Raw genomic sequence first — 26,372 nt, forward strand, 5'->3', positions numbered from 1 at the left:
ACTAGTATGTACACTGTATATACAGTATAATGTCTTTGTCTATTTACTGTAATGCTAAATTGCAAATTCCTTGTATGTGTGAACATACTAGGTCAATAAAATTCTGATCCCGATTCTGATATGGTACGTAGTGCATACATACTTTATTCAAAGAGGGAATGCTGAGGTTGGGCTTAGCTTAGCCTGGGAACACCCAGACCTTCTCAATTAGGAGTGGGTCTGGAAAAGGTTCATTGACTTACGACTTCCGGAGTAACTAGCAGTGAAAATAAACAGAAATTGGTACATTAAACTCTTAACAAATCGTTTCAAAAGTGTAGCAATCTAATAAACAAAGGTTTTAAATGCAGTTGTTTACTCAATTCCAAAGAAATACGCGCCCATGCCGGATTAGCGATTGAATGCCCGTGTTTTAGGGACACTGGAAATGGGCTTTAATGGCCAGAGAGACCTGCAGAGCAAATCCCAAATTTCCCGAAAGTTCGTATGGGTATTCCCAGGCTAGGCTTAGCCAGAAACGCTTGTCTCTTGTTGTTTGTTGTTGTTGTTTTTCTAAAATGTATGTTCCTCATACTCATAACAATACATCATCTTTTCAGCATCAGAGTCCTTTTTCATCTCTTTCATCTCTTTCACATCTTCACTCTACGTTTAGCAAAGGCCTTAATCCACCACAGTGTCCTGTACAGCTAACAATGCTCCTGCCCCACCGGACCCATGAATGTGATGCAGGTGACACTTTGCCTTACCAGTTCAGTGACAGGAACACAAACTGTGTGTATGTCCACACAACCCACAGGTGTACGATGAGATGTGATGAGAAATGTAAAGACTGAGGCCTGAATCTACACTAATTTCTCACATACATCTAACTGCTGGAAATATACCAACCAGACAAGGCATACCTCCAAGGCACATAATACATACCAAGATGTCTCAAGTCAAGGTGTACTGCAATGTGCACTGCATTAATCATGCGAAAGACGTGTGAAGGAATGAGAGCTATTCCTGAATGTAAAATCCTAATCAATTATTACCAAGGTACACCAGCTCAGCTTACTGTGGCATGCTGATGACACCTAGTATTATATATATATATATATATATATATATATATATATATATATATATTATAATATATAATATATATTATTATTATTATTATTATTATTATATACAGTATAATATATTATACTATATTCTATATATGTATTGTATAGTATTGCCATCTATTGTGAGGCATAATATTGCTGATATAGCTATAGTGATATTTCTGGTTCAAATCTAACTTAATGAGACATGGTGTTCTCATAAAGGCTTTGAAGAGAATAGGGCCGAGCTTGCCAAGACAAACACAGCACGTTCTGCAACAAAGATAAAAGGTAGAGATGTCAGCCAAGCAATCATTACTCAGTAATGTGTCTGTCAGCAGCTTTGATGCGACACCTGCGCTCAATCCTGGTTGAACAGGAAGCGTGTGTGTGTGTGTGTGTGTGTGTGTGTGTGTGTGTGTGTGTGTGTGTGTGTGTGTGTGTGTGTGTATGCGTGCGTGTGTGTGTGTGTGTTTGTGAGTGTGTGTGTGTGTGTGTGTGTGTGTGTGTGTGTGTGTGTGTGACTGTGTTAATTAAAAGACCTGTGAGTGTATGCATCATAGGTTAGTCATCACCTAGATCTATGATGACTGATGTTTATGATTATTGAGTAATTATGTAATACGGTCTCACAGAGAATAGCCACTTAATTAATGTGGGGAAATTATTCTGAGTGTTTCTGTGAGTCTGTGTGTGTGTGGGTGTGCATTCCTGTAAGTATGTGTTTGTGTTACCATCTGTGTGTGTGTGCGCGCGTGTGTGTGTGTGTGTGTGCGCGCGCGTGTGTGTGTGTGTGTGTGTGTGTGTGTGTGTGTGTGTGTGTGTGTGTGTGCGCGCGCGTGAGGTTTTTGTGTATTTCAACTGTTTGTTTGTCTTCAGGTTATTGACTTTACTTTACCTGTTCTCAACCTATTCTCATACTTATGCCTATTTTATTTTGGCATATAGGTGGAAGTCTACGTAAGACCATGAGAAAATAACAACAATAGGTAGCTCAGTTGTTTGTGAAAAAGAGTTCCACGTGCACTGTTAGAGTTTCACCCAACTCTGCCTCTAACTTGAGGACTTGTTATACTGAATATGATATACTAACACAGTTAAGAATGTAGGCAAATACCAAGGTTTGTTTTTTTCAGCCTGTGGCCTAAGGCAGGCAGTGGAGAGGATTGCGTTCAAGGACAGGCCTCAGCAGCAAAGCCGATTCCAACTGACAGAGCCGTTCGTTTATTAGGGAGAAAAACACTGCCCTCTTCTGGCTAATATGTAGCAAAGCAACCTTTTCAGTCAGCAGTCATTCATTCAATCTCAGTGAGACACTGTGTGATGGGTTTGGCTGCAGAGTGCATTAAGTGTGTGAGCCAAACCGCTCGGCATGTTTTGGTAAATGGACTGTATTTATGTAGCACTTTTCTGCTCCGAGAGAATTCAATGTGTTTGACACTTTAGAAGAGTTACTGCGCATCTCCCTCAAGGACATTTCAACAGGCCGTCGAGCACAGCCTCGAACCGAGCCCCATCCTTGGACATCTGTGCTACTTCCTGAGCCAATACATGCCCTACTATATTTGTTCACTTCATATTTCAACTGCAATAAGATGCCTTTGTGCTTTAAACAAAGCTATTATCTAAGGGAATTGTTAATGACATCATAATATTTACCGAAGTAGTCAAATGTCGCTGTGTAGAATGTAAATGAAATCAAATTGATCATGAAAGGTGATTTTAGACTCCACAACATTGCATCTGTAGAGTTACTGTGGTTACCTGAAACGCAGTGGGTTGTTGTGCCCAACCACTGTCCACTCTCCTGACAGGTACGCTTTGGGGAGCCCAACAGGATATGACCCGAGGGGCAGGAGAATGTCAGCTCGGCCCCCTCCAGGTACACCTGGCCCTCCTTTTCACCCCTAGTAGGGGCAGGTAGGAAGCCACAGGACACCACTGCAGAGGAGAGGATGGAGAATGGCCACAGGGCCGTGTTGTGTGTTTGTGGTTTAGACATGATTGGCTAGTGGTGATGATGGTCAGTGGTTTGGGTTTGTCTCAAGTTCACTTTACAAATGAATCCCAAATAGACTTGGACCAGATGCTGCATAGTTTTTTGCCATTTGTGTTTGTGACAGATTCATGAATAATGTCCATAAATAGAGCTACTCTAATGGAAGCTGTAAAACATGTACAGTAGGTGATGTGCAGCAGGGATGTGTGCTATGTGGGTTTTACCCCCTGCCCCCTGCCATGCTTTTAAATGTGCAGTTCCGAAAGGGTGTTTGGGAGAAACATCATGCTTAAGGTTGGGATTGCTTGGTTGTCCATTCCTTAAAAAACAGTGTCCCAAATCCACACCACTCCTGTAGTCCACCAATAACAGCCATAGGTGGACATCCCTGCTTCAGAAAGTAAAAGTCCTACCACATATCTGTTCCAACCATTCACTTAACAGCTGATCACAACACAACAAAAGCCAGGTAGATCAGTACATTAGCTCTATCACCTGTGTGGAGTGCACAGGCAAGATGACCACCTCTGATGACCACCACCATCATGAACCTACCTGGCGTGAGGTCTCTGACTAGGGCAGTGTGGCTCCGGACAGCGCTCATGGTGGCATTGCCCATCCTCAGACTGCGTGTGGCCAGGGTGTCATACTTGCAGAAGCCGACCCCGTTCCCAAAGCACATCTTCAGCATGTCGCTCAACAGCGGGTCGCCAGGGGTCTCAGGTAGAGAAAATGCCGGAATAAAGCCTGTGTCGTGGTGCATAGGGGAGGACAGGTATGAGTCCTGAAGGTGAGCGGAGTCGTAGGTGAACAGGGAGGTCTCGTTGGATACGGCCCCTGTAGCAGGACATGGAAATTATAAACTATGTAAACAAACAAACAGAATTTGTAAACACAAACAATCAGAATAAGAACACAAGAGCACTGACCACCATCACAAAGAAATGGAAATACCGGTCCAGTAGTAATGATTGTCTAAGGTCTCTTCTGCACTGCAGCTGGAATGTGTTTCCTCATTTGTATTTTTCTTTTTTTTAAAATACATTTTTGGGGGACTTTTATGCCTTTAAACTGTTTAAAGAGACACCAGGCAACGTTTTTGTGTTAATTAATCATCTTTGTAAGTCGGTATATGGTTAAATGACTCATTACGGGGCAAATGAAGGCTCTCTCGCCCGCCCCTACTGCCTGTAGGAAGAATATCCCACTTGCAAGTTCGTTGTATGCTACCCGCCGACCTTCAGTCTCACAAAGTCTCAGACATTGCGAGAAGCAGGATCAGTTTACATCCTGCATCCCCAGCACAGAGGCAGGCTAACGAAATGCTAGCGATTGTTGCAAACGTGTGTATAATGGCAGAGCCGGCGAATAAGCAGCAAAAACCCTTGACAGAAGAAAAGGAAAAGAGCTTCAGACCGAGCGAGGGCTTGCACACGTATCGACACGTACAGGCGGTAGGGGGAGCTTCGTATAGAAAAGGCATCAGGCTTGCCTGGTATCCCTTTAATTTGACAGGGCAGTAGAGACTGTGACAGGAAGCAAGTGGGAAAGAGAGATGGGGTGGGATCGGGAAATTACCTCATTTGTAATGGTTAATGGAAAATTGCTTTGAATAAAAACATCAGCTGAATGAATTAATGTAAATGCAATGTTAATGAAATGTGGGCCAGATGTATGTACATTTGCGAACGTAGCGATATCAGCGTCATGGACAAACCGCAGATTGCGAACGCTGTCAGACCCAAGTTTCCATCGTATTTATCAAGCTTGTGTAAACTGCGCCTTTCTCTGCCCATAATCGCAATTTACGAACGTCCATGCAACTGAACAGCAGAGCCTATAGCGCAGTTGAATGAAGTTAACTGATGACAAAGAATCAAACGTTTAGCGATCATGAAAAAATACATAGATGTCAACAAGCAGGGAGATAATGAAGATCAGTAGTTTTACTCAAACTTGTGCACGTAGGCTATGGAAAATTGGTCAAATCTAGCAAGTATGAAAGTGAATGACGTGAAAGTGAAAGTAAGACATTCGAAACGCCAAAGAAAGTTAAAGGTGCCCTGCCACACAAAACCGTTTTTACTTTCATTTTTTTTACATGTTAGGTCTATATGTGTTTGTGCTATGTCGTGAATGTGAAAATAAACAGCTACCCCCTTCGTCAGCTCTAGCCACTGAAAATAAAAAGCAGAGAAATTAGGCCAATTGCAAAAGCTCTTCAGATTGACGTGGAATTGATGAGCTCATTACTATTCATGAGCTCGCCCAGTTGAGACCATGCCCACAAAATTCATTTTGCTCTGTGACTGTTTTAGTAGGCCTATGCAAGGATGGCTGAATGTCAATGGGCTATGCACAAATAGAACTTCAACAATGCATTTTGCCCAAGAACCCAGACTTGAGGATCAAATGGCTTCAGTTTATTTTTGGAACAATGCTATAGGCTTTGCAAAAAGGTTGCTGTTGAAGCCTGGAGCAGTAGGCTACCATCGCAGCAGACTACAACCAGTGCCCGTAAGTAAAACGTTATTGTCAACTCAAGGAAGTGCTACAGGTTTAATGAACTCGCTAGCCTAGCAGGTTTTATTTATGCACATTTGGACAATGCTAGCACTCGCTAGCCAAGCAAAGTTCATGCCATGAGGCTAAAATTAGTTGATAACAGCTACCATCGCAGCAGTCTACGACCAGTGCAGTCCGTAACTAAAACGTTATTGTCAACTCAAGAAAGTCTTATGTTATACAGGTTTAATGCACTCGCTAGCCTAGCAGGTTTTAATTATGCACATTTGGACAATGCTAGCACTCGCTAGCCAAGTTCATGCCATGAAGCTAAAATTAGTTGATAACGGCTGTCATGTTATGGAGGAAACCTACTAGCTCATTCTAAGTTCATGCCATGAAGCTAAAATTAGTTGATAACGGCTGTTATGTTATGGAGGAAACCTACTAGCTGTTAGCCAATCAGAGTCAAGCAGCGGGAGCCTATGTTCCCCGGGTCCTATGTTCCCCGCTATTTGTATGGGACCGGGGAACATAGGACCCTTTTCTACAAAAAGGGTCCTATGTTCCCCGACTTGTATCTGACCACGGAAATTGCATGGGATATGCTTGCGAGTGCACATTTCGTGCACAAACGGTAGCAAAGTGTATTTTTCTGTCAATGTTGCTTGCCGTAGCACACCAGGTAGACCTACACATAGCCAGAAGGGCGATTTTCCTAACTTCGACGTTGAGTAGCGGAGTAAAAGAATAGATGAAGAACATTTTTTATAACATAGGGCTACAATGGTTTTACTTGTGTAGTGCTTCTTTAGTTCAAAGTTAACATTCTAGGTAACTTCGCATTATCCGCTGCACTAAATTGACGACAGCAACACACACGAGCTGCACCTCTCACAGAAGAAACGCACTACAACTAGGCTACATGCCTTTTTAAGTTGATATTTAATTGGTTTGTTTTGTTCATTTTTCCGTTCGCTGGCACTGCTGGGGGGACTGCGCGTTGCTCCGAAGCCCCTTTGGTCTGACTCGTCAATAATCCAAAAATGTCCCTTTGGGTCTACAGCCCAGTATAGTTTGATATCTCTTTGTTCCATTAAAATTAATCCCATTCTTCCGACAGCTCAACCAAAGGCTATTTTAGATCACCTCTTGTACAGTAAGAATCAACAATGACATGCCAAGTGCAAAGACAATGACAAGCTTGGGACTGAACTCGTGGTAGTTAACAAACTAGATTAGTGGTTCTCAAACTTTTTCTTTCATTCCCCACTTTGAGGGGGCATTCTCGAGCCCCACCTGTCCCTCATCGCTCTAAGAAAGTGGTAGGTCAAGCTTAAAATTGTCAAATTTATTGAAATAATGACAAGTTCTAAATATATCCTCTTCAACAAAGTTAAAATCAGCTGGTGCTGCAGATACAATAATAAATAAATAGGCCTACATAACACACATATTTCTGTTTTCCAGCAACATATAGGAAGCATAGGCCATTATACAGCATTGTACAATCAATGAAATGCCAACATGCTGCATTAAATGGATCCATAATCCAGTCATACTGAGCACTGCTGGTTGGGAAATATTTTTGAAATAAACTTTGCAGGGATGTGATGTAGGCCTACTGTTTAATACATGGGATCACAAGAGTGCCTCCCAATCAGACGTTTCAGCGATTTCGCTCAGAAATCTCAAAGGCATAATACTGTCGCGATCGAGGCGCCTGTTAGCCTGGCGGGCCATCCTATATCATTGACATGTATAGTCTGGCATCGAATCATTCACCTCGCTTAATCCAAGGGGCGGGCAGAGAATTGTCTTTCAAACTGCCTAGGCATGCAATAGGCCAGCGCTACGACCATATCCGTATCTGGTCGGCAAAACGGCAAATACATCCTTCTTCGAAAGGAATGACTTAAGTGCATTGTGTTGATCTACTTTCAAAGAAAAGCACAAGTCCAACTCCTCCAAAGTTGACGCTAACGCCGATTTAAACAACCGATCTTCGTTTGCCATAACCACCTTCCTTGTTGTTCACCGTCGCAGGATGTCGTTATCCTGTTAAGCCCGCCTTAAGACTCTCTAACGAAATAGAGCGCTGTGATTGGCCGTCATCCACGGTGTTAAGCCAATAGAAATTCCTATGGTTCGATACTAGACGTACAAGCTGAGCAAATTAATTTGCCGCCGCTAGGGTGCGTCTAGATTTCTAGGCTAGGCGCCTGTCCCATACTCAAGTTTTTTTGGTGAATGCAGTAGGCCTAATCTTATTTGCTAGGTGAGGTAGGTGCTTGTCTTTGCCTTGTAACTGGACATTTAACTCAAATGTATCGCTAAGATATATCAAATATATCGCTAAGATAGGCCAGCTTCGTCAAGAAATGTTCATTAGTGAACGTGCTTGCAGATTCAAACATGCGCTCTTCCTCCAAGAAGAGGCGACTCGGAGCTCAAACACGCGCGACAGCACTTTACCTCGGGAAAGCCACCTTGCCTCGCAGTGAAACAGTACAGCCTTTTGGTCAGATACCATCTCTTCGCAAAGTGTGGAGAATAGACGCGCTTTTAAGGGCCGGGTTTTGATGAAATTCACCACTCTCACGCCACTGTCTTTTCAAGCAGCTACTGTTACAATTAAATAAATTAAACGTGACTATATCACACTGGGCTCCGCAAATTTTTTACAGTCTATGGCTCCGCACTGCGCCTCTGTGCAAAGAACTTCAGTTCGCGGCGCCCCCTCTCCTTCCCTCATCACAAACAAAGTGCGGGCACGGAGCAACAACAACCCGCGCCTTGCCGTGCGGCTGCAGTCCACTTGGAAGCAGCGGGGAACATAGGACCCTTTTTTCAAGAAAGGGTCCTATGTTCCCCGGTAGCGGGGAACATAGGACCCGGGGAACATAGGGATGACCCCCAAGCAGCTTAGCTCGTTGAATATTAATGAGAACTGGTGCAAATTGAGCTGAGTCTTCATGCAGGCTTTCAATACCACGCTAGAATGGCTTGAAACAAGGTAACCAAGGCATGTTTTCCACAAAAAAATGTTACAGAGTCCATGGTAGAACTTCAGACATTACCACAAAGTACAACCCCAATTCCAAAAAAGTTGGGACAAGGTACAAATTATAAATAAAAACAGAATGCAATGATGTGGATTTTTCAAAAGTCCATATTTTATTCAGAATAGAACATACAACATCAACTGTCTTAGGTCTTCTTTGTCGTATCTTCCGTTTTATGATGCGCCAAATGTTTTCTATGGGTGAAAGATCTGGACTGCAGGCTGGCCAGTTCAGTACCCGGATCCTTCTTCTGCGCAGCCATGATGTTGTAATTGATGCAGTATGTGGTTTGGCATTGTCTTGTTGGAAAATGCAAGGCCTTCCCTGAAAGAGACGTCGTCTGGATGGGAGCATATGTTCCTCTAGAACCTCAATATACCTTTCAGCATTGATGGTGTCTTTCCAGATGTGTAAGCTTCCCATGCCACATGCACTAATGCAGCCCCATACCATCAGAGATGCAGGCTTCTGAACTGAGTGCTGATAACAACTTGGGTTGTCCTTCTCCTCTTTAGTCCGGATGACACAGCGTCCCTGATTTCCGAAAAGAACTTCAAATTTTGATTCGTCTGACCACAGAACAGTTTTCCACTTTGCCACAGTCCATTTTAAATGAGCCTTGGCCCAGAGAAGACGTCTGCGCTTCTGGATCATGTTTATATACGGCTTCTTCTTTGAACTATAGAGTTTTAGCTGGCAACGGCGGATGGCACGGTGAATTGTGTTCACAGACAATGTTTTCTGGAAATATTCCTGAGCCCATTTTGTGATTTCGAATACAGAAGCATGCCTGTATTTGATGCAGTGTCGTTTAAGAGCCCGAAGATCACGGGCATCCAGTATGGTTTTCCGGCCTTGACCCTTACGCACAGAGATTTTTCCAGATTCTCTGAATCTTTGGATGATATTATGCACGGTAGATGATGATATGTTCAAACTCTTTCCAATTTTGCGCTGTGGAACTCCTTTCTGATATTGCTCCACTATTTGTCGGCGCAGCATTAGGGGGATTGGTGATCCTCTGCCCATCTTTACTTCTGAGAGCCGCTGCCACTCCAAGATGCTCTTTTTATACCCAATCATGTTAATGACCTATTGCCAATTGACCTAATGAGTTGCAATTTGGTCTTCCAGCTGTTCCTTTTTTGTACATTTAACTTTTCCAGCCTCTTATTGCCCCCGTCCCAACTTTTTTGAGGTGTGTTGCTGTCATGAAATTCTAAATGAGACAATATTTGGCATGAAATTTCAAAATGTTTCACTTTCAACATTTGATATGTTGTCTATGTTCTATTCTGAATACAACATAGGTTTTTGAGATTAGGAAATTATTGCATTCCGTTTTTATTTACAATTTGTACCTTGTCCCAACTTTTTTGGAATGGGGGTTGTAATGAAATACGAGTGGCAGGGCATCTTTAAGGTTGCTTTTGATAGTACAAATACTTACAAAACTGGTGCTCTAAATAGCGATTATGTTGTCTTTGAAAGCTTCTCTTATTGATGCATTGAACTGCAATTTGGATTAACACCTGCTTTTAAAAGGCGGAAGTATTTAGGCGCAGAACAGACGTGCGCTTTCAGGAGCAGTCTTTGTACATAAAGCAGAATACATAATTAGGCGCTTTTTACGCTTCCCCTCCCATCTTTTTACGCTAAACTCCCATGGATCCTCCCATGAATGCGTATGCGTGACACGAAAAACGCAAGAACGGTGCTAGCTGATGTGAGGATCAAACACTGTCAAGGCCTCATAGCAGATGCAATTTGACAAGTAAATACCTCAATGGACAAAAATGTTTTAGAATACCAACCAACGGCATGTTCCACAAATCAGAATGACTGTAAAAGGGGATGATTAAAAGGGGCTGTGTTTCTGATCTAACCTAATCTGAACCAGTGCTAGCTGCTCTCTGGGACTGACTGTAACAGGTCCCAAACACATGCTTCTACGCCGGAGCCTTTGAGACAGATTAAAAGATACAATAACAATCTCCGAGGCTAAGGAGGGAACCCAGAGGATCCGCTCTCTCTCTCTCTCTCTCTCTCTCGCTCTGTCGTGTGTGTGCTCTTCTAACTCTAAACATGTGTTTTCTGGTATCGATGGCTGTCAGGCAAATCCTCCCAGTGATGAGGAATGACAAAATTAGGGCGCCGTTCACACTCCGGGAGTGATTCTGGACACCTCTTATCACTCTCGCGTCTAAACGAGCTGAGATATTTATGATGGCCAATAAAAACAGCTGTAATTGACAACAGATTGCCACAAAAAAAATACTGCTTTGAGGAAATTGCAACATGGAAATACTAAACAGAGGTTTGGATTCGGCCTCAAGCATTGCCGCATTGCTATACATCCTTTGTAGGCCTATTTACAGTGACCTCATGACTGAATATTATCAGAAGTATGAATGACACAAGTCCCTAAAGAGGGTTGACACACTGTTTTGAAGTGTACCATATTCTTTTACTGGGTCTGTTTCCTCTCATCATGCTCTACTCTCCCTACTGCCTGAGTCCAGGAACACATGGGATTCATATACGGAGTTAATCTCATACATATAATTGAAATCGTTGGCTTTGTTTCTTGACTTTGTGACTCCAACCCACTGAGTTTGGTTGCAGTAGAGAAGCTTGTATGACTTGCTGGTATACTCACAGGTTGAGCCAAAATGAAAGAGATCCTCAGGTGTGCTCTGACTGGCATCGAAGCGCTCTTCATCACTGGAGACGAGGACATCGTCGAGCTCATCGGTCATGCTACCCAGAAGGCCTCGCGTGTGGTTGGTGAACTCCAGGGGCAGGAGCACGGTGGTCGCCATGGCGCCCTCTCGGGCCCGCACTTCCACCCCCGCCCCTGAGGGGAACATCACGGTTACGTTCTCCACCGTGGAGGAGAACACAAATACACCTAGAACCGAACAAATCAGATGTGAGGTTTCCTTCAGGTATATGTCATCATGTAAGTGTTTACAGTATTGCCATGTTACACTATACCAAATCCTACCCTTAATTGGACGTACATGTTGACACGTGTTAGCATTAGCATTAGCTACTTAGTGCAATCCCATGTGTAAGCATAGTTAGCATGTAAAGTCTGGGTCTATAAATCAGGGTTCCGTGTTCTCACCTTGGAGGTCCATCCAGCTCTGCTCTGAGAAAGAGAGAACCTGCTGGTTCCTCAGTACCTCCAAGGTGTTAGCACGCGCGGCGAGTCGCACCTCAATGATATCAGAGCTGTTCTCCCTCATGGCCACAGAGGAGAGTCTGGTGGCCTGGACTAGGGAACCTGAGAGGCAAAATACAATACATCTGTATACACTACACACACTATAGGCCTTAACAAGGCAGGGTTCCCAATAAAACTGATGTAGACTGCTTTCTATGTCATCTCATGCAAGTTTCAGTTGAAGTGACAAAAAAAAACTACTAAACTAGGCCTACTACTAAAACTACTCTGCAAAGTTAACACCACTCCGAAATAATCTGCACTTATTTCTGATGATATTAAATTTAATATCTATCTATATTTATATACAATTAATTTAATATTCGGAAGGCTTATTCGGTCAGGATAAATAAATTATGTCATGGTTGTTCATTAAGCTTCAACCCTTGAAAAACAACAGGAACACATCTTGTGTCTACAGGACTAACTCATCTCTCCCATGACTATCACAGAGCATTTGCTATTGTGTAACACAACTATGAGCTTAATTCCCCCCACCCACCACCAACCCCAACTCAAATCTCTCTGGTCTTTCACTGGGGACTCTTATGGCTTACACAGCGGCCACACAAAGGACCCAGGGCCCCCAGAGAGATGTGGGGCTTACGGGAAAACTCCCACCTCTTTGACTGGAGCGAGAGGGACCCACCGTTCTCCAGTTTCACCGGCTCCGTCCTGCCCTGAACAAACAGGCCTTTGTCTGGGGAAGACAGCAGGTAGTACTCCCCTCTGCCGTTGAAGGTGTAGGCGCCGCCGCCAAATGTTATGAAATGAGGGTCACCGAGCACAGTGCCTGTTCGGAGATGAAGGTCAAAAGACCTCAATTTTACAAACCAGGACTACAGGTCATCTGGAATACTTAACTGATTCAGAGGCAAATATGATTAATAAAGATCCGAACTGATTTTTTTTTTTACTGTTTTATTCAAATGGGATAGAGTGAATCTACTGTTACTCGGGGAAGGGGGCAGTTCTCACCCTGCCTGTCATGTGTGCTGAAATGTGCTTGCAGTTCTAGAGTAATATTCTTGTGGTTTCTGTCGATATTTATCATTAATAGTGACAGGCTCAGCTTTTGAGCTCATTATATGTATGTGTTTCTCACCAGCTTTGGGAGGTTTGTAGGTCCTGCAGTCACTGGACGGCCTGTGTTTGAAGTAGTACTGGCAGTTATCTGACCACAGGCAGCAATAGTAGAAGCTGAGCACATCGTACTTCCAGTGCGAGAGGCCCGGTATCCGCGGGGGTTTTCCGTACGGCGGGGAACCCCAGTCGTGCCCCCTGTCAGGCGTACTGCCCCCGATGGAGTCACCTGTCAACACCTGGGCACCTGTGTTGTCATAGCAACACTGCTGACCTGCCCCATACTTAGGGCTAGGACATAAAAGACATGACAATAAAGAAAAGGTATTTAATAAGACACCTAAATAATACTTACTATCAATGTGTGAATAGGGACATTTTTTGAGACAGTAATGCTTTAATGTGCTATGTTCTTGGGTCATGGCAAAGCATACCTGGCCTGTATGGCTCTGACACAGTGAACACTTCCTGGGTGATAGGTGCACTTACTCCCCTTCTCAATGTCACAGCCGTAGTCAGTCTGTTCAAACCAGAACAAATCTGTTTAACGTTCCAAAGCCACTTACCGGTAATAGGAGGATTCATCAGGTGACTTAAATTAAAATGAAATCAGACATAATGAGGCATTATTACTGACTAGATTTGACACTTCTTTTGTGCTTGGATTAGAATGGCCGCCTACACCATTAACACACCATGTGAATAGAATACACATCTTATCTGTTTATCTGAATGGTACGTTGAGATAGTACCACGTACATGGAATCTGCCCGTGTCTGCCCTGGCCTGGGCGAGTGTGCAGGGGCAGTCTGGGATCTCGGACAGGAAGTCGGGCAGACGCTCCTCCATGGCGTCCCAGGCCAGGCACTTAGCTGTGGCCCACTTGGCTGAGTCCGCCCTGAAGGCCTGCTCCAAGTGCCAGGCTAGAGCGTGAGCTCCACTCCATAAGGCGTTCACATCCCTGTCAGAATATACTACTCATCACAATCACAATAGCAAAGAGCACGCACTTTAGTAAAAAATGGTAATTCCACTGCACTTGTTCTGATAACAAACTAACGCTTCACGGGAGAGGACCGGTCATGCAGTGAAAGGGGATCACCGGAGCACACAGATATTAAAGTTGATTATTTTTTATTTCTGAACAGTGCAGCAAAACACTAACGTTTCAATGTAGGTACGCACTTTAGATTCAATTACCACTGTACTACATTATAGATATTAGATTTATCAAAGTCCTGGGGGCGCTGTGGCACAACAGGCTACAGCGCTCATACCATATACGGGCCCAAGTGCCCACAGGAACCCAGGTTCGAATCCGACCTGCGGTCATTTCCCGATCCCACCCCATCTCTCTCTCCCACTTACTTCCTGTCTCACTCTTCACTGTCCTATACAAATAAAGGCAAAAAAAGCCCCAAAAAAAGATCCTTTCAGGCAAGTCCCTCCACTCGGCGGCCATATAGCAAAGTTTTTTGGGCACTCATCGGGCATCCTATTCAGCAGAAATGCGTGTGCGCAACTCTTCACACCAATCTTGCTCCAGCGGCGAGTTCACAACACATGATTGGGAAGATGTCTTCACAACACACCATATGATTGGCTCAATGTATTCACATCACACCACATGATTGGCTCAATGTATTCACATGTCGACGTTTTGCCGAGGAAGGGGTGGGATATGTGTAGACAACGCCATATTGGCGTTACAAACTAGCCCCATGCATTTCTATGGAGGATTTTTTGAGTGCTGTGTCTACTCATTAGAAAGTCTCTGGATTTATATATCTTTGTATGAGGTGTCGGAGCACAGAGTAAGCAGAACAGCCATTATTAAGTAAGCATGCAGAAGTAATAAATACTCACAAACCAACCAACATAATGCACAGTATGAATAATGTTTTGTATGAACAATTACTCTTCATACAACTGATCTGTGATAACCTTGAGGCTATGTCACACACTGACAGTAAACTGTTAGACTTAAAGTCATTTCCATGCGGAGGAGGCGAGCTAATGACCTACCTCTGTCCGCCAGTGGGTGAGCTGGGGCTGACCCTCATGCTCCCCATCTCCCATCTCCAGTGGGGGTCTGTGGCTGGTTTGGGCTCGAAGCTGAAGGCCCCAGTATTGGGGACAGCCTTCCCCACTGAGTACAGATACTGCCACTCAGCTGCCCAGGACTCATTGTACTGCTCACCTGAATGCGGTAGAAGGCGTTACTCTCCACCTCTCTAATACATTCAGTCAGAACAAAGCTTATAAGACTACATCTACTGGCATAGATGCAGGTATTTATGCATTACTAAAGGTCAATGCACAACTCCATCAGACCTACATCTGCAGTATATTATTTCTGTCAGGATAGTCTATATCTGCTATACTACACATTACTATAATTTACTGTATTATAATGCACTGAATTATACTATACTATACTATACTATACTTAAGGCCTAATACTCTAAGCCAGGGGTGGGTTAGCTTTACTGCAAACTGCTTTTCACTCTCCTTAGAGAACGTTTACAATGTCAATGTCAAAACGTCATGTTAAATAGAGATGATAGGCCTACTCTTAGTTATCTCCTTTGCAGCAGACCTAACGTGAGCGTTATGCGATCCATTTAATTGGGAACGTGTCTGCGGTCACGAGAAGGAGAGAGAGTGACAGGTTCCAGCTGGCTTGTCATTGTTGATAATTGATATCTCCTTATAAGAAACTTTTAAAAGGAAATCATGAAGGCAACAGTAGTTCCCACTACTGACCATTTAAAAACTGTGAAACGTTGTTCTTGTTGGCTGTAAAATACTGTATTCACTATTTTTTGGTTTCAATTGCTTGCATTTTTACTGTGTATTTCAACTTCTCTCTGTAGATACCGTAACTTTCACTCTTGTATGGAAATACATAAAGTCTATGAAAGACGAAAGAGCGTTAGTTTTTGAGCAACAGTGTGTACATGATGTATCCAAAATGTCATTATGACAAAAGTGTTTGTAATGTGAGGTGAATGTTTGATTTAAAGATGTGTTTATGACATTTTAAATGTTGTGTGTCATTTTGCTGGAGATTTGAGGCATTTTGCATTTTGTGTGAGCGATTGTTGGTTTTGTGTGTGGAGTTAAAATAGACACAGAGTTTTGAAAACGTGTGTAAACAGTTGTAAAAAACTAACAACAAGGGGTGTCATTAGATAGATCAAAGTGAGGTTAATATAAAACATTTAGTTTTTTGACATTTAGGCAAAATTTGGTAGTTTTATAGGCTATACTGCGCTTTGCCTTTGCATTACTGCTTATACTTACATGGCCATACAATAACATTTTGCAGTAAGTGTAGCAAGTGATCATAATCACTGTTTTTATATTAATTGAGGAGGTACTTACTACATTTTAGTGAAGATATGCTGCTTGATGCCTTAACAATGGCAACTCTCATCAAGAGCTTGACTTTCATGTCAAGCAATATTGCATTGCTGCACACCAAAACCTAACCTTTGACACCTTTGCACACTGCTGCTTATATTTGTCAAAGTATATGTTAATTACTTTTTGTAAAATCTAACTGACTATTTTGAATATGATACTTTCACTGGCATTTAATATTGTGAGACTGTATCATGATAGACACCTAATGTGTGTGTGAGTGTGAATGGTAGTGTGCCTTTTTAGAAGAAAGTCCGGGCCTTTTTTAGTCTGTCCCTGTGCAAAGGCAGAATGTAGTAATGGCAAGTGAAATCAAGGCAGTAAGGGCAGATACTGCACTGCCTTACAGTAGGTTTCACTACTTTTCTATACAAACTGCAAACTAAAAATGTAAATTTAGCTAATAAATTTATTATGTGGCCACATTCAATTTTAACAGATTGAAGAGCAGATCATGTACTTTTTTTAAATGCATTACTGCTGGACGGACTATCCAAGTGAAGTGTGACCCTGCACTATACTATGTTATACTATGCTTGTAGATGTAAAATGTAAAACTATGTAAAGTGTAAAGCTATGTAATTGAATTGCCTCTATGTATGAAATGTATTATATAAATAAACATGTCTTGCCTTGCCTTGCCTGTACTAAAGTGCACCATTGAAGGTTGGATATATTTTACAACAGAGTGCATGCTGAACCCTGAACTGCTCTTCCTTTAATAGTGTTGTAAAGCTATAAGCTATAACCTGGACCACCCTTGGCTCATTGTAAAGGACACTATTATAGTGATGCTATTAAACCCCCCTCACCCCCACCTCTCAAACAAGCAGTGGAGTGGTGGTGGGAACTTCAACATAAACTTGGCATGTAAAACAAGATTATTTCTAACATCTAAACATATGGTTATGTTCATATGTATCTCATGCGTAGCATAGGAAGGTCATTTAGAATACTGAATTAGCTTTGCTTTTTTTTCTGTCTGTATGACTATCACATAAGAATGATGCAGTGCTACTCTGGGGGCATGAACATGGGGGCTCATGAACATGCCCCCAGAGTGCAGCACTGTAGCTGCCTGGCAGCTCTAGGTGTTGGCTGCAGCAACTCAAGCTAGGTAGAACCGACTGTTTTTGTTTTTCGCACCGGCGGTGACCTCGAGAACCAGAGATCTATGTGACAAATCGCCTGAATTCTCCTTTAAGCTCAAAATCAGTCCTTGTCCAGTCATGATACTGTACATTAGCGAGACTCGTGCATATTCCTGCTGTGGCCTCTCTACTGTACACAGTTGAAAACACTCTTTACAACGGACAGCATGTCCAATGTATTCGGCCTCTCCTGAATCTTTGTGATTGTGAGAATCATCATGTGAAAAGATCTCTGTGGCTATAAAGGGGCAGCGTGTCTGTGACTCACCTGTCTCGTTATAGCCCCATAGTTCCACGCTGACCTTCTCAGCGTTGATAAGAGAGGAGTTCCACGTCATCCGCAGGGTTCCTCCCATGTTTGGCGTGCCATAGTACTGCCATTGCGTGGCATTGACTAGTGTAATTTTAAACTTTGCATTTAGTTTGCTGTGGTGGACTGCATGGGAAGAACAAGACAGGAAAAGTTATCGGCTGCTAATTATGTCTAATTAAGCATCTCTTCAGGAGTGTAAGTCTGATGAATGTAGAAAAAGAAAAATGTTAAATATAACTTCATATAACTCTCATATAACTACATGATTACTGTCAAGAACTACTGATTTGTGTCAATATGAGGTTAGAAGAAGTTTGACATTACAACTTCATCATGAAACTGTCAGTTGTAAAAAGGCAATATTATGTTTGTGTCAACCTGATAGCCAAGTCCCCCATGCCTTGGTAACTCCATTGATTAAAACCTCAAATGGGATCCACCCAGTTACATAGAGTAGGGGAGAAATGCAGTGGCCAACACCAACTTCGTCCACATACCCCTCTGTCTCAGTTGAAGGTTTAAACCTAGTAGTGAAAGGGACAAACATGGCGCTGCAATTTAGACCATGTTATATGATAGAAAATTCCATCAGAATATTCAACAATTCAATGCAGTCTTATTCAAATATGTAGATGGGTTATAGAAATTAGGCTTATCCTCCTGAGAACCAATCCATAGACCTATGTCCTCTGTAGTGGACATAAGTTCTAGATGCATACCCCTTTACCCCTTTGAGCTAATCTATCAATTCATGTGGTCTTTTAAAGAGGGGCTTTCTAATGATATATCATGTGATTGGCTGGGTTGCTGGGAACCTCCTCTTCCTGGGTCTCAAAAATGGTTGACATCAAAACAAGCACATTTTATGGAAGGAGGAGAGATAAGTCAAATAGTGTCTTCTTATTAAGCATTCATTATGATGGCAATATATGGTCTTGTAAATGAAAATGTTAGGAATCATATGATTAATTTTGAAAGAAGTTAAGTTATTTACATTTTGAAATAATAGTGACTTTATGAATGTCTATTATAATGGACACCAGGACCAAAATATTTTGATTTTTTGGGAAATTTAGGAGATCATTTGTATAGGATGAATGAGGGGGTGGTCAGATTTGGAGCTCTCAGGTGATGAGTGAGTGAAACAGAGCTGAGGACTATGAACCTGTGCCTCAAGAAGATAGCGAGGAAAAGTAAGACTAAAAAATGAATTATCGCAGATGAAAGAAAAACATGAAAATGAAATGAACAATCCAGAAAAAAGAAATACAACTGTCCAAAAAGGCAAATAAAGTAGTCTAGAAGGATATATAACATTTTCCCTTATATTTGGTTAAGTTTATCCTTAATTTAATACCACTACAAGCATAATTTGTCCATTTTTGTCTATTTTCATGGCTACCTTTTCATACTAAAACGGTCCTTTTGTCCACCACAGGGGACATGCTATAACATTTAAAATAAAAATAAATGTAAAAAAAGAAAAATTGTAAGATGTTTTTTTAATCCTAAATAGAAAGGAAATCACAAAAAAAAAGAAATTGTTAGACACTTTCTTTTCTTGGTTCTCAGGAGGATATGGTAATGCTAACAAAACTTGGGTACACTTTGAATCGATTATCAATGTAAAATGGGTGTTTACCGAATTTCAATAGGGGACATTTTCATGCATCATTCAAATAGTTTGTGGAAATTATGCTTACAGTTATGCAAACACATTTGGAAATAATCATTAACCATTTTTTGTAAAACTGTAACAGGTATGCACTGTCAAAGTACCCATTTATATGCTTGAATCATATACAGCATTTGGTACAGATTTGATTTTTGGTACAGTAGGAACTCACTGATATGTTTTACAGATGGGCAACAACAGCAGGCAGACAAGCTGTCAATTTCCATTGAATATGACTGCATTCTCACCTGCAGAGTACTGTATCACCTTGATGGAATTTTGTATTGAGCAGAGTGAAGTCTGTCCCTCCCAGCATGGACCCTGAGTGGGGAGAGATGTCCAGGCAGAAGTGCTTCAGGTCTGCACAGCAGGTGGCCAGAGACCCGCACGTCGAGTGGCACGAACATGTGTCCAGCTTCTCGCCACACTTCCCCTCACAAGACTGGGCTGAGGGAGGAAAGGGAGTCGTCACATTATCCAGCGGCTTTCTGCTTGTCGGAATTTAGATTTATATGGTTACAGTTGTACTTTATATTTCTGTTTTTCCTGTTTCTGATAAACTGCCCGCTATTTGCTCTCTGTCCTTTTCTGCAAGGGCTGGGGAAATAAATCAGCTATATTTCTCTGATATATTCTCGTTGAGTTAGCAACTGCAAAGCTTCATAATCATAATTTAATGTGTCTTTAAGATGCATTTCCAGCTTGAAATAGAGTGTCATGGTTGTGCAGTAACTTACCAGTAGCAGTGGAAACCAGCAGAAGTGCATTCAAAGTCAGGGAAAAGAAAATAAGAGCCTTCCTGGGATTGTTTGCCATGACTTAGAACACATTCAGTAGTTTTGACTCAGCTGTGATCTTCACATGCTCTCTTGATCCACAGTTTATTTGTGACATTGTAGCAAAGGTCCTTTTGGTTACACATTGTTGGAGGAAGTGGCCCTGGCCGAGACGGAAGCACACTCTCCCAACTGTCCCCCTTTGCCCGCCCCCCTTTGCCCCCCACCCCCACCCTGCCTCCAACCGCTTAATGTTGCTCCCACAAATTGCAGAGGGGGCAGCATGTGAAGCAATCATGAAATAAGGGCCTTGCATGCATACTTATCACGCATTAATTCATTTATTTTCATTCATTAATTAAGTGTAATAATTAAGTAGTTATATAACTTATGTGTATGTAAGTTCATACAAATTAGTTCACAAACAAGAGAAGGTGGAGTTTCTGGGAATGACCTCGAGCCGATTTAAAGCCTGCTGTTTGCAACACTGGCCTTCCTGTTTCTATTTTAGTTCAGGTCATGGCACCTGATTCTCCAGGGCTTGTGATTCTGAACTATTGGGGTAACCCACTTGTTCTGTATCAACCATGACAGTATATTTTGATTGGATGAATTGAATGTGTTTGACAATCTACCTTCCTGGTCTTTGCTTCAGATAGGCTACTCCTGCTAGATGTTCTGTTTTTGGGCTTAGGGTCCACTCGACGTCTGACAAAAACTTGGGGACAGTAGAGTGTGCTGCACATCCCCACGTCAGCAGATGGCGCTCATGTACCAAATTAGTTTGTGACAACTGCAAGCAAAAACAGCCGAAGAAGTACGCGTAAAACAAGCAAAACAAACGCAAATGCTGTCAACTGAAAAAGCGAAGGGATCGTGGTTGTTATTAACGTCGAGATATTTAGAAAATAAAGTTGCGGTCAGCTTCAGTTTATTTTTGTGTAGCGGAGGAGGTGGACGAGGCTAGCTCTAAGTGGGCTATGTGGTGACGTCTTTCTTTCCTGAGGTTAGTATTTTAAATGACCGGTCGGTGGCGGCTACTACTACTACGAAACAAAAATACAGTGCAAAAAAAGGTTCCGACAGAGGGAAATCGACACAGAGGAGGTGGGTGGGATGCCGGTTTGCTGAAATGTTACATAGATTGTTTAAAGCTGTTCTTTCTGGTCAGCGCAAATGACAATGATCAAACCTAAATGAGTGCGGTAAAATTAGATTCAGATTGGATATTCAGCAGACATTCGGCTGAGTTGATTTTACTGTTACAAATGTAGCGGGTACGATGGGGGAAATGGGGAATGCAGCTTGATGCCCTGCTTTCGAGGTATAACGCAGTCCTGGTTACTGGGCCACAACCACACTCAGAACACGGAAGCAACGTGGATTTTACGTGCCTACGTCTACGTGAAATACATTGTGATTGGCCCATAATTGAGCAGAAACATAAACACGCCGCACGCTGCATGTGGAGAAAGGTAGGGAAAGTCAACTTACTTTGTCGTCCGCCAAATAAAATAATAGTTCGAGTTTTTTTTTTTTTTCGATTAAAATATGCTCATATTGATTAATACCCTTTATTCATGAGTTCAAAGCCTAGATAGGCCGATTTTTGTGCAATTTCAACCCAATTGAAAGCGAAATTAGCCTGCAAGTAAGTTTAAGTAGGCTACCAACAACAATATGTGGTAGCCTATCCTAATTATCTTAATACATTATTGTTCACGTTATGGTTTAATTGTCAAAAGTAGTGCCCTGTGTGCTACGATTCCAGCTAAACCTTTTACAATTATGTGTTATGTTTGGCTTTTACAGTTATGTGTCATGTTTGCCATTACATCAGTCATATTGCTAGCCTATTTGTTTAAATATTTTGGGTCTTCCTGTACAAACAAATATCTGCATTCAAAGGACAAAAACGACTAGGCCTACTGCCATTTTTCTGAAGTAGAATGCAGTACACTAACATTTCAGTAAATATTGCATTACTACGTAGTGCAATGAAGTTTTTTCCTTGTCCAAAGTAGGCTACTGTATTTTCCTGCATTTGAACTGCACATATTCTTCCAAAACTGCAGTGTTGACAGTTGGTTTTATATTTTTTGTATTGTAATATTTGAATATTTACACACTGTTACACCTTAATTGTGCTTCATCCAGCCAAAACACAATCTGTGGAGCCTGGCCCTGAAGAAGAGAAGCACAAACTGAAACGGACACTGCCACATGCCAAAAGGTTGTAAGACAATGTGATGGAATAAAAAAAACAAGCGTTTCTATCTTTTAACATTTGATTGTGATTTCATCCTGGCATATGGTTTTATTATGCACACAGAAGGGTGGAATATAGCTTATTATTATACACACTGCAAGCATTCCAAAAATATATAATTTAGGCCACCTTCATCGATCTATCCTTCTACAATACCCTAAAAAGTACCCGCGCTCAAAATAATGCGTCACTCTGAACCGTGATTTCATCCTGGCACATGGTTTTATTAAGCACACAGAAGGGTGGAATATAGCTTATTATAGCTTAAATCACACCTACACACTGCAAGCATTCCAAAAATATATAATTTAGGCCACCTTCATCGATCCATCCTTCTACAATACCCTAAAAAGTACCCGCGCTCAAAATAATGCGTCACTCTGAACTGTGATTTCATCCTGGCACATGGTTTTATTAAGCACACAGAAGGGTGGAATATAGCTTATTATAGCTTAAATCACACCTACACACTGCAAGCATTCCAAAAATATATAATTTAGGCCACCTTCATCGATCTATCCTTCTACAATACCCTAAAAAGTACCCGCGCTCAAAATAATGCGTCACTCTGAACTGTGATTTCATCCTGGCACATGGTTTTATTATGCACACAGAAGGGTGGAATATAGCTTATTATAGCTTAAATCACACCTACACACTGCAAGCATTCCAAAAATATATAATTTAGGCCACCTTCATCGATCCATCCTTCTACAATACCCTAAAAAGTACCCGCGCTCAAAATAATGCGTCACTCTGAACCGTGATTTCATCCTGGCACATGGTTTTATTAAGCACACAGAAGGGTGGAATATAGCTTATTATAGCTTAAATCACACCTACACACTGCAAGCATTCCAAAAATATATAATTTAGGCCACCTTCTTCGATCTATCCTTCTACAATACCCTAAAAAGTACCCGAGCTCAAAATAATGCGTCACTCTGAACCGTGATTTCATCCTGGCACATGGTTTTATTAAGCACACAGAAGGGTGGAATATAGCTTATTATAGCTTAAATCACACCTACACACTGCAAGCATTCCAAAAATATATAATTTAGGCCACCTTCTTCGATCTATCCTTCTACAATACCCTAAAAAGTACCCGCGCTCAAAATAATGCGTCACTCTGAACTGTGATTTCATCCTGGCACATGGTTTAATTAAGCACACAGAAGGGTGGAATATAGCTTATTATAGCTTAAATCACACCTACACACTGCAAGCATTCCAAAAATATATAATTTAGGCCACCTTCATCAATCCATCCTTCTACAATACCCTAAAAAGTACCCGCGCTCAAAATAATGCGTCACTCTGAACCGTGATTTCATCCTGGCACATGGTTTTATTAAGCACACAGAAGGGTGGAATATAGCTCATTATAGCTTAAATCACACCTACACACTGCAAGCATTCCAAAAATATATAATTTAGGCCACCTTCTTCGATCTATCCTTCTACAATACCCTAAAAAGTACCCGCGCTCAAAATAATGCGTCACTCTGAACTGTGATTTCATCCTGGCACATGGTTTAATTAAGCACACAGAAGGGTGGAATATAGCTTATTATAGCTTAAATCACACCTACACACTGCAAGCATTCCAAAAATATATAATTTAGGCCACCTTCATCAATCCATCCTTCTACAATACCCTAAAAAGTACCCGCGCTCAAAATAATGCGTCACTCTGAACCGTGATTTCATCCTGGCACATGGTTTTATTAAGCACACAGAAGGGTGGAATATAGCTCATTATAGCTTAAATCACACCTACACACTGCAAGCATTCCAAAAATATATAATTTAGGCCACCTTCATCGATCCATCCTTCTACAATACCCTAAAAAGTACCCGCGCTCAAAATAATGCGTCACTCTGAACCGTGATTTCATCCTGGCACATGGTTTTATTAAGCACACAGAAGGGTGGAATATAGCTTATTATAGCTTAAATCACACCTACACACTGCAAGCATTCCAAAAATATATAATTTAGGCCACCTTCTTCGATCTATCCTTCTACAATACCCTAAAAAGTACCCGCGCTCAAAATAATGCGTCACTCTGAACCGTGATTTCATCCTGGCACATGGTTTTATTAAGCACACAGAAGGGTGGAATATAGCTAATTATAGCTTAAATCACACCTACACACTGCAAGCATTCCAAAAATATATAATTTAGGCCACCTTCTTCGATCTATCCTTCTACAATACCCTAAAAAGTACCCGCGCTCAAAATAATGCGTCACTCTGAACCGTGATTTCATCCTGGCACATGGTTTTATTAAGCACACAGAAGGGTGGAATATAGCTTATTATAGCTTAAATCACACCTACACACTGCAAGCATTCCAAAAATATATAATTTAGGCCACCTTCTTCGATCTATCCTTCTACAATACCCTAAAAAGTACCCGCGCTCAAAATAATGCGTCACTCTGAACCGTGATTTCATCCTGGCACATGGTTTTATTAAGCACACAGAAGGGTGGAATATAGCTTATTATAGCTTAAATCACACCTACACACTGCAAGCATTCCAAAAATATATAATTTAGGCCACCTTCATCAATCCATCCTTCTACAATACCCTAAAAAGTACCCGCGCTCAAAATAATGCGTCACTCTGAACCGTGATTTCATCCTGGCACATGGTTTTATTAAGCACACAGAAGGGTGGAATATAGCTCATTATAGCTTAAATCACACCTACACACTGCAAGCATTCCAAAAATATATATTTTAGGCCACCTTCATCGATCCATCCTTCTACAATACCCTAAAAAGTACCCGCGCTCAAAATAATGCGTCACTCTGAACCGTGATTTCATCCTGGCACATGGTTTTATTAAGCACACAGAAGGGTGGAATATAGCTCATTATAGCTTAAATCACACCTACACACTGCAAGCATTCCAAAAATATATAATTTAGGCCACCTTCTTCGATCTATCCTTCTACAATACCCTAAAAAGTACCCGCGCTCAAAATAATGCGTCACTCTGAACTGTGATTTCATCCTGGCACATGGTTTAATTAAGCACACAGAAGGGTGGAATATAGCTTATTATAGCTTAAATCACACCTACACACTGCAAGCATTCCAAAAATATATAATTTAGGCCACCTTCATCAATCCATCCTTCTACAATACCCTAAAAAGTACCCGCGCTCAAAATAATGCGTCACTCTGAACCGTGATTTCATCCTGGCACATGGTTTTATTAAGCACACAGAAGGGTGGAATATAGCTCATTATAGCTTAAATCACACCTACACACTGCAAGCATTCCAAAAATATATAATTTAGGCCACCTTCATCGATCCATCCTTCTACAATACCCTAAAAAGTACCCGCGCTCAAAATAATGCGTCACTCTGAACCGTGATTTCATCCTGGCACATGGTTTTATTAAGCACACAGAAGGGTGGAATATAGCTTATTATAGCTTAAATCACACCTACACACTGCAAGCATTCCAAAAATATATAATTTAGGCCACCTTCTTCGATCTATCCTTCTACAATACCCTAAAAAGTACCCGCGCTCAAAATAATGCGTCACTCTGAACTGTGATTTCATCCTGGCACATGGTTTAATTAAGCACACAGAAGGGTGGAATATAGCTTATTATAGCTTAAATCACACCTACACACTGCAAGCATTCCAAAAATATATAATTTAGGCCACCTTCATCAATCCATCCTTCTACAATACCCTAAAAAGTACCCGCGCTCAAAATAATGCGTCACTCTGAACCGTGATTTCATCCTGGCACA

The 26,372-nt window shown here is 41.7% G+C and overlaps 1 protein-coding gene across 1 annotated transcript in view; it reads right to left on the minus strand.

Moving 5' to 3' along the window:
- susd2 (sushi domain containing 2) overlaps positions 1-20,451 on the minus strand; it is a 29,186-nt gene extending 8,735 nt beyond the window's left edge. The window contains exons 1-13 of the mRNA XM_076270587.1: positions 20,275-20,451; positions 19,786-19,984; positions 18,241-18,386; positions 17,818-17,985; positions 14,998-15,172; positions 13,732-13,933; positions 13,407-13,492; positions 12,995-13,263; positions 12,539-12,682; positions 11,791-11,949; positions 11,320-11,571; positions 3,646-3,927; positions 2,856-3,032 (exon numbers count right to left, since the gene is read on the minus strand). Coding sequence (XP_076126702.1) covers positions 2,856-3,032; positions 3,646-3,927; positions 11,320-11,571; positions 11,791-11,949; positions 12,539-12,682; positions 12,995-13,263; positions 13,407-13,492; positions 13,732-13,933; positions 14,998-15,172; positions 17,818-17,985; positions 18,241-18,386; positions 19,786-19,984; positions 20,275-20,353 — 2,338 coding nt within the window. The 5' untranslated portion in view covers positions 20,354-20,451. The remainder of the gene's footprint in view (positions 1-2,855; positions 3,033-3,645; positions 3,928-11,319; positions 11,572-11,790; positions 11,950-12,538; positions 12,683-12,994; positions 13,264-13,406; positions 13,493-13,731; positions 13,934-14,997; positions 15,173-17,817; positions 17,986-18,240; positions 18,387-19,785; positions 19,985-20,274) is intronic.
- Positions 20,452-26,372: the final 5,921 nt, after the last annotated feature.

This window comes from Alosa pseudoharengus, unplaced genomic scaffold, assembly GCF_046254945.1.
Source record: "Alosa pseudoharengus isolate Yale_2024_CS ecotype anadromous, Long Island Sound unplaced genomic scaffold, YU_APseudo_1.1 YU_APseudo_1.1_scf_6, whole genome shotgun sequence".
Lineage (NCBI taxonomy): Eukaryota > Metazoa > Chordata > Actinopteri > Clupeiformes > Clupeidae > Alosa > Alosa pseudoharengus.